The sequence below is a fragment of the Suncus etruscus genome, chromosome 16 (assembly GCF_024139225.1).
Source record: "Suncus etruscus isolate mSunEtr1 chromosome 16, mSunEtr1.pri.cur, whole genome shotgun sequence".
Taxonomy (NCBI): Eukaryota; Metazoa; Chordata; class Mammalia; order Eulipotyphla; family Soricidae; genus Suncus; species Suncus etruscus.
In genome coordinates, this window is record NC_064863.1 from 34815157 (window position 1) to 34823709 (window position 8553).

Here is an 8553-nt window from a genome sequence, read left to right on the forward strand (position 1 = left end):
GTTACAGTGAGTACAATAACTTTATAAATTAGTGCCAAGAACTTTAATATTATTTAACCATGTTATATATTAGATATAACAAAATTATTATTTCAAACATTTTTTAAAACAAAATTACTCCATTAAGAGAATTCATGGGGCCGGGCGGTGGCGCTGGAGGTAAGGTGCCTGCCTTGCCTGCGCTAGCCTAGGACGGACCGCGGTTTGATCCCCCGGCGTCCCATATGGTCCCCCAAGAAGCCAGGAGCAACTTGTGAGCGCATAGCCAGGAGTAACCCCTGAGCGTCACAGGGTGTGGCCCAAAAACCAAAAAAAAAAAAAAAAAGAGAGAATTCATGTATTAATTTTGGGGAGTTAGAAGAACAACCCTTTTTTTTCTGACTACATTAAAATGACTTGTGGGATTGAGGATTAGAAGTGAGCAGTGAGTAAATATAATTCTATATTTCACTAATCTTTCAGTTAATGCTTAACATGGTTTTTCTGTGCTTCTTGTCCCAGATATTGAAATGCTTCATGAGACCTTTCTTAAGATTGAATCAAAGGACTTCAGATTACAGAAGGTGAAAGTGATCTTGCTGCTTCCTCGTTGTTCTGTTCTGGGTGTCAGTAACCCAGTAGAATTCATTTTAAGTGAGCATGAAGGTACTTTAACTTAAAAGTGTCTTAATTGTTGCAGTCAATGGATAGCAATTTAAAAATTAGAATTAGTGAAATTTATTTATTTATTTGTTTATTTGGTTTTTGGGTCACACCCAGCAGCACTCAGGGGTTACTCCTGTCTCTATGCTCAGAAATTGCTGCTGGCAGGCTCCATGGGCTGGATTCGAACCACCGACCTTCTGCATGTCAGGCAAACGCCCTACCTCCATGCTATTTCTCTGGACCCTATTTTCTATTTTAATATCTTTGTTTAAACATTATGATTACAAATATGATTGTAGTTGGGTTTCAGTCATGTACAGAATACCCCCCTTCACTAGTGCAACATTCCCATCACCAATGTCCCAAATCTCCCTCCTCCCCACCCCATCCCCACCTGTACTCTAGACAGGATTTCTATTTCCCTCATTCATTCACATTGTTAGGATAGTTCTCAATGTAGTTATTTCTCTAACAGCACTCATCACTCTTTGTGGTGCGCTTCATGTCATGAGCTGGACCTTCCAGCTCTTCTCTCTTTTGTCTCCGAGAATTATTGCAAAAATGTCTTTCATTTTTCTTAGAACTCATAGATGAGTGAGACTATTCTGATTTAAATGACCTCTCAGAACTGCGAGACTGCTCAGATGACTGGGGTGACCCTCAGATTCCACCACTGCATTTCATGGTCCCCTGAACACTGCAACAAGTAGCCCTTCAAACACTGTGCCTGGAGTAGTCTGCCAACATGAATTCCAATTGGGGTCCCAAACTAAATGTAAATAAAATGACACATCAGATGAAAATGATTTGTGTATAAGGTATACCTACTGTCTCATTTGATTCTTCTTTTTTTTTTTCCGGGGGGGGGGGAAGGTCCACATCGGCATCACTCAGGGGTTACTCCTAGCTCTACACTCAGAAATCGTTCCTGGCAGGCTCAGGGGACCATATGGGATGCCCGGATTCGAACCACCGACCTTCTGCACGCAAGTCAAACGCCTTACCTCCATGCTATCTCTCTGACCCCCGTCTCATTTGATTCTTATGCAATCTTGTGAAATATGGGCAGTAGAGCATTTGCCTTGCATGTTGCATGGCAACATGGGATCAAAACCTGGGTTTGCTCCTCGGCATCTTACATGGTCCTCCCACTTCCAATCTCAGCAGGAGTAACACCTGACACTGCCATGTGTGGCCTCCAAACCAAAATAAATAAATAAATAAATAAATAAATAAATAAATAAATACAGGCAAGGGGGTATTAAACATGCAGAATTAATTTAGGGAAGTCAGAACAGATACAGGCCAGCATGCCATTCTGGCATAAAACTTAAATACATGTGCTCCAGTTGGCAGGCTTTTGTATAGATGAAGAAACAAAACCAGAAAGAGCTGCTTTTCAGATTTAGAATAGCCTAAACAACTTTTAACTCAAGAATTCTTTAACCCCCCAATCTATAGTTTCAAGCTACAAATACCTCATTAAATATTAATGGTATATTAATCTAGGAACACATTGTAATCATATATATTAATAGAAGAATATTTTAAATTTAATACATTTGAAAAATCATTTTACACTAACATTTATGAAGCACTTAGGGCACTGAGCTAAGCACCTTACCTGGTATAGTTTTTTAGGGGGGCCCCACCTGGTGGTGCTCAGGGATTGGTTACTCCTGCCTCTGCACTCAGAAATTGTTCCAGGACTCTTATTCACTGCTGGTGAGAATGCTGTCTAGTCCAGCCTTTATGGAAAACAATATGGAGATTCCTCAAAAAACTGGAAATTGAGCTCCCATATTATTCAGCTATACCACTCCTAGGGATATATCCTAGGAACCCAAAAATAAAATTCAAAAATACCTGTCTCAAACCTATATTCATTGCAGCACTATTTATAACAGCCATACTCTGGAAACAACCAAGATGCCCTTCAACAGATGAATGGCTAAAGAAACTGATATTGGGCCCGGAGAGAAAGCACAGCGGCGTTTGCCTTGCAAGCAGCCGATCCAGGACCAAAGGTGGTTGGTTCAAATCCCGGTGTCCCATATGGTCCCCCATGCCTGCCAGGAGCTATTTCTGAGCAGACAGCCAGGAGTAACCCCTGAGCACTGCCGGGTGTGACCCAAAAACCAAAAAAACAAAAAACAAACAAAAAGAAACTGATATTATAATATAATATATAATATATATACATAATATATATATGTGCAATGGAATATTATGCAGCTGTCCAGAGAGATGAAGTCATGAAATTTTTCTGTACATGGATGTACATGGAATCAATTATGCTGAGTGAAATAAGTCAGAGGGAGAGAGATAATCATAGTCTCACTCATCTATGGGTTTTAAGAAAAATTAAGGACATTATAGTAATAATGCCCAGAGACAATAGAGATCAGGGCTAGAAGGACCGGCTCACAATATGAAAGATCACCTCAAAGAGTAGTGAGTGTAGTTAGGGAAATAACTACACTAACAACTATCATGACTATCTTAATGAGTGAGGGAAGTAAAATGCCTGTCTTGAATACAGGTAGGGGTTGGGAAGGAGGGAGGGGGCATTGGTGGTGGGAATGTTGCATTGGTGAAGGGGGGTGTTTTGTTTATGACTGAAACCCAACTTCAATTATGTTTGTAATCATGGTGCTTAAATAAATATTTTATATTAAAAAAAAAACGAAATCGTTCCTGGCAGGTTAGGGGGACCATATGGGATGCCAGGGATCCAACTTGGGTTCGTCCCAGGTCAGCTGCATGCAAGGCAAACTGCTGTGCTATCTCTCTGGCCCCTTACATAGTTTATTAAATCCTTTCAGAACTCAATGAGTTCTCTCACACCCTACTTTATATTATATTATATTACATTATGTTTTTAAATCATCTGAGGCTCAAAAGACTCCCATAATTTTTTATCTAGTTGTGTTATAAAGCAGTGTATTCAAAGTGCTGGTATCATTATGTCTTAATATTATCATGTTGTCCATTAAAATTAGTAGTTTATAAATTAGTAAAATTAATTAACTATTACTTGAAAGACTTCCTTTTGGATTTTTTTTTCTGGTGGTGGTGGGGAATTTGACCTACACCTGTGTGTTCAGGACTAACTCCTGACTCAGGGATCACTCCTGATGGTGCTCATGGGACCAACCAAATGAAGTGCTGGGGATTGAACTGGGGTGGGCAGCAAGCAAGGCAAGTAAGTACCTGGACCTGTCCTGTCCTCTCTGGCATAGAACTGTAGATTTTGAAGATATGTATGTATATATATATATATATGTGTGTGTGTGTGTGTGTGTGTGTATTTTATATATGCTTTTTCTTTTACTTTTTTTCTTTCTTTCTTTCTTTTTTCTTTTTTTTTTTTTTGGTTTTTGGTTTTTGGGCCACACCTGGTAACGCTCAGGGCTTTCTCCTGGCTATGTGCTCAGAAATCGCTCCTGGCTTGGGGGACCATATGGGACACGGGGGGATCGAACCATGGTCTGTCCTAGGTCAGTGCTTGCAAGGCAAACTCCCTACCACTTGCGCCACCACTCTGGCCCCTCTATATGCCTTTTGGCATGTTAATATTCTTTTAAACAGTGTTCTGATGGAATTCTTTCTGCCCTGGGGATAAATCTAGCTTCTCAGTTAGGTCCCTAACTGACAGCATTTTCTCTTACTAAAGGATGTATCTGGCTAACTTTGGATGGCTTTTCTTAGAGAAAAAAGAAGAAAGCAACATGGAGACTAAATAAAATTTAACTAAAATATATGAAACTGAAATAAAACTAGACCTTCAGTCAAGAAGCTTTAATTTAGCATTATATGGCACTGTTTGGTTTAAACAAATACTTTGTACAAAATTCTTATTAAGTGGGAGAATTATTAAAAGTTATGTGGTGTGATAATAGCAATGTTGAAAAATACCTAATATATTTTAAAACAATACCTAATATATTTTAAAACATTTGCTTTTAGATACAGATTTACTTAAAGATCTCTCCCAAGGAGGTATATCAGAAGACAAACTTCGTGTTCTCTGCGAACAACAGTATGAGCAGCTAACACATGCCATGAAATGTAAGTTTGCCATCCCTGCAGTTTCAAAACATGTTAATCTCAGTTACTTTAATGCTTCACCTATTCTAAGCAGGTAAAAGGGGGTATGAGCCATCAAGGACTTCCCGAACATAGTCTTAGCGCCTTCAAATATATAAATATTTCTATTTTGTGCCATGACTGGTAGTGTTCGAGGACTACTTGGTCCTCTCCAACTGGGAATGGAAATACATTCAATTACATTCAAAACAAAGTCTTAACCCCAGTCTCCAACCCCAAAGTATATATTTTATAGTTTAATCTCATTCTCTTATTCTTTACTGTTACTTTTAACGGAGGTTAAAGAGTTAGCAGTTTAATACTAAAGTTAAATAATTAGGTTATTTTTTATTGTGCAGTCTCACCTCTCTCTCTTACCTTTTTTTATTTGTTTGTTTTGTTTTGTTTTGTTTTGTTTTGTTTTGGTCACACCCGATGACGCTGAGGAGTTACTCCTGGCTGTATTCTCAGAAATAGCTCCTGGCTTGGGGGGACCATATGGGACTCTGGGGGATCAAACCGCGGTCCATCGTAGGTTAGCACATGCAAGGCAAACGTCCTATCACCTGTGCCACCACTCCAGCCCCTCTTGTCTTCTTGATAAAATTGTTTTGGTGTTCTTTCTCACTGGCGGAGCGCTATGTTGGGGCGCAGTTAGACCCGCGACGCCAACATGCCCGTGGCCAGGAGCTGGGTTTGTCGCAAGACCTACGTGACCACGCGGAAGCCCTTTGAGAAGTTGCGCCTCGACCAGGAGTTGAAGCTGATCGGCGAATATGGGCTCCGCAACAAGCATGAGGTCTGGAGGGTCAAGTTCACGCTGGCCAAGATCCGCAAGGCCGCCCGGGAGTTGCTAACACTGGATGAGAAGGACCCACGGCGACTCTTCGAAGGCAATGCCCTGCTGTGGCGGCTGGTCCGCATTGGCGTGCTGGACGAGGGCAAGATGAAGCTGGATTATATTTTGGGCCTCAAGATCAAGGATTTCTTGGAGCAGCGCCTGCAGACGCAGGTCTTCAAGCTGGGCCTGGCCAAGTCCATCCACCATGCTTGCGTGCTCATCCGCCAATGCCACATCAGGGTCCGCAAGCAGGTGGTGAACATCCCCTCCTTCATTGTCCGCCTGGACTCGCAGAAGCACATCGACTTCTCTCTCCGTTCCCCGTATGGGGGTGGAGCCCAGGCCCCGTGAAGAGGAAGAATGCCAAGAAGGGCCTGGGAGGGGCTGGAGCTGGCGATGAGGATTAAGCCCCGTACTCCCGCTTCCTGACCTGTGGGGAGTGTCTAGTTTTCCATCCCGAAAATAAAATAGATGAACACTTTAAAAAAAAATTGTTTTGGTGTAATATGGCTGGTAGGTGGTGCTCCAGAGGTCCAGAATCTCACTAGTGATTCTCTGCCTACCTGTACAGTAGTTCATTGCAAGGACCTTTGCAGCTGCTCAGAACCTGCGGTGCTGGTGGTACTTAGGCCATGCAAGTGCAGCTTGGGGGGGGGGGCTCTAGGACTGTACCTGGAGATACTTAATGTTCAGGGGACCACATGGTTCTGAAAATTCAACCCCTGTGCCTAGCAATGTATCCTGACTATTGTATTATCTCTTAGACATCTTGGAATAATTTTATCTTGTTTAGGAGCCATACTCTTGGTGCTCAGGACTTACTCTGGGTAGTATTTGGGTATCATGTGGGTTCCAGGTACTAAACTGGAGCTGGTTACACAGAAGATAAGGGCCTTAACCCCTATAGTATTTTTTTTTTATAGCTCTCTGACTCCATTGTATCTTGTCATTTTTCTGCACGGAAGCTCGTATTTTAGTCAAACACTTAAAAAATTCTCTTAGTGCTAATACAAAATAGAAAAATGCATTCACAGATAAAGCTTAGATTTCTTGATTTGGGGGCCGGAGAGATAGCATGGAGGGTAAGGTGTTTGCCTTTCATGCAGAAGGTTATCGGTTTGAATCCCGGTGCCCCATATGGTCCCCCAAGCCTGCCAGGAGCCATTTCTGAGCATAGAGCCAGGAGTAACCCATGAGCGATGCCGGGTGTGACCCAAAAACTAAAAAAAAAAAAAAAAGGATTTCTTGATTTGAAGTGTGGATAATAAAACTCTTTAAGTATTCATGTTAATTGCTTCAATCTCATTTAGAATTAGTGACATTTGGAATATTAGAAACTGTTCTATAATTGATGTGGAGATTTAGATGTGTCTGGTAGATTTACTAAGCTCTTACTAGTTCTCTGCCTGTTTATTAAAGGACTACTCTGCATCAGGCATTAAGCTCGATGTGAGGGATATGGAGCAAGTAGTCTTGACTTACAAAGGCTATGATGAGGGGAAAATGAGGCAAAGTTCAAAACACAGAAGATCTCTGCCCTTTCAGTTGCTACAACTAATGAATGTTAGTTTAGGCATGATCAAATGTATGTGATCATTGTTCTCAACGATTTGAAAGATTAGGAGGTTAAATTTTGGGTATGCTTTTCTGTTTGAAATTAGTCTTGTCTCCTAAAATTAATTATCTTGATCTCTTGCTTTTTCTATAGCATTTATCATCTAGATCTTTCCTGTTTCTGTCATAGCACATCAGTAAAACAGATAAAGAAGTTCACTAGGGTGAGGGACTTTTGCCTTTGTGTGTCTAGGTGTGGAGTCGGTGCTCTCTAATTGTGAATGACTGAGCTATGGGTGGTGGCCCCACATCATTTTACAAGGGAAAAATTAGAATGCTTAAGGAAGTTCCCCAGGTCCACAGAGCAGTCAGCAATAGAATTTCAGTCCACCTCTGGCTGTCACTTTCAGCCCATTACTTGCTGGTAGAAGAGACATGGGGACTAGTGAGCTCATGGTATCTGCAGTATTGATTTGTGTTTGAGATTATTTGTTTATATTGGTTGAATTTTGCTTTTATACTTTTTTTTGGACCACATTCAGCAGTGCAGAGGGTTACTCCTGGCTCTGCACTCAGAAATTACACCTGGTGGTACTCAGGGGACTATATGGGATGACAGGGATCCAACCGGGTAGCCTGAGTGCAAGGGAAATGCCCTACCTGCTCTGCCCTTGGTTGGATTTTCCTTGTTCATTCCATCCTTATAGAACTGTTTTTCTGACTGGCCATTCACCCACCTTACAGATGTGTGCTTTACCAGAAAGCCAGACAGGTGTTTGTGGCCACCCCACTCCTTGAAATTGCACAGTATTGACTAATCAAATAATCATTTGGAAACTTAACAAATTTGTTTAGGAATATTAATGGAGGCATTAGAGTAATTGCCTCTTCTTCTAAATACAGTTGCTAAAGCACAAGCAATTATCTACTGCACATGCTCAGTTTATCCAGAAGAAAATGAAGCTGTGGTTAAGAAAGCTCTGGAACTGCAAGATGTTGGGATTAAAGGCCAGCCTTACAGGTAAGGAACAGAAGGGTTCCTCAAGGTCACGCAAACACTGAACATGAGAAAATCCTAGTACTGTAAGGTGAATGAATAAAGACATTCCTCTTCCTTTCTGTGAGATGTTTTAGTATCACCAGATAGCCTACCATCTTGAGACTTCTAGAGAAACCTTATGGTGACCAAAGGAGTCTTCCTGCCTGATGTTATTGTGAGGAAAGTGGGAGACATTTGGCTTTGATTCGATTCCTTTCTGAAAAAAACTGGATTCAAGTTTTATAGAGCTCAAGTTATAGAAACAGATATTCACAAGTAGAAGAAAAATTAAGTATATAAAATATACAAAATTATGTTAGAAAGTAGAAAAGCTGGAATGTCGCTCAATGGTTGAGCTCTTGCCAGTATCTCATAAACACCAAGC

The 8553-nt window shown here is 41.1% G+C and overlaps 2 protein-coding genes across 2 annotated transcripts in view; both read left to right on the top strand.

Annotated features, from left to right (window-relative positions):
- Nucleotides 1–8553, top strand: part of NSUN7 (NOP2/Sun RNA methyltransferase family member 7) — a 43414-nt gene that overhangs the window by 24220 nt on the left and 10641 nt on the right. The window contains exons 7-9 of the mRNA XM_049790209.1: nt 502–645; nt 4615–4716; nt 8033–8150. Coding sequence (XP_049646166.1) covers nt 502–645; nt 4615–4716; nt 8033–8150 — 364 coding nt within the window. The remainder of the gene's footprint in view (nt 1–501; nt 646–4614; nt 4717–8032; nt 8151–8553) is intronic.
- LOC126032490 (40S ribosomal protein S9-like) lies at nt 5370–5982 on the top strand. Its single transcript, XM_049790182.1, is given in 2 exon segments — nt 5370–5909; nt 5912–5982. Coding segments are annotated over 2 exon segments (573 nt in total). The 5' UTR covers nt 5370–5407.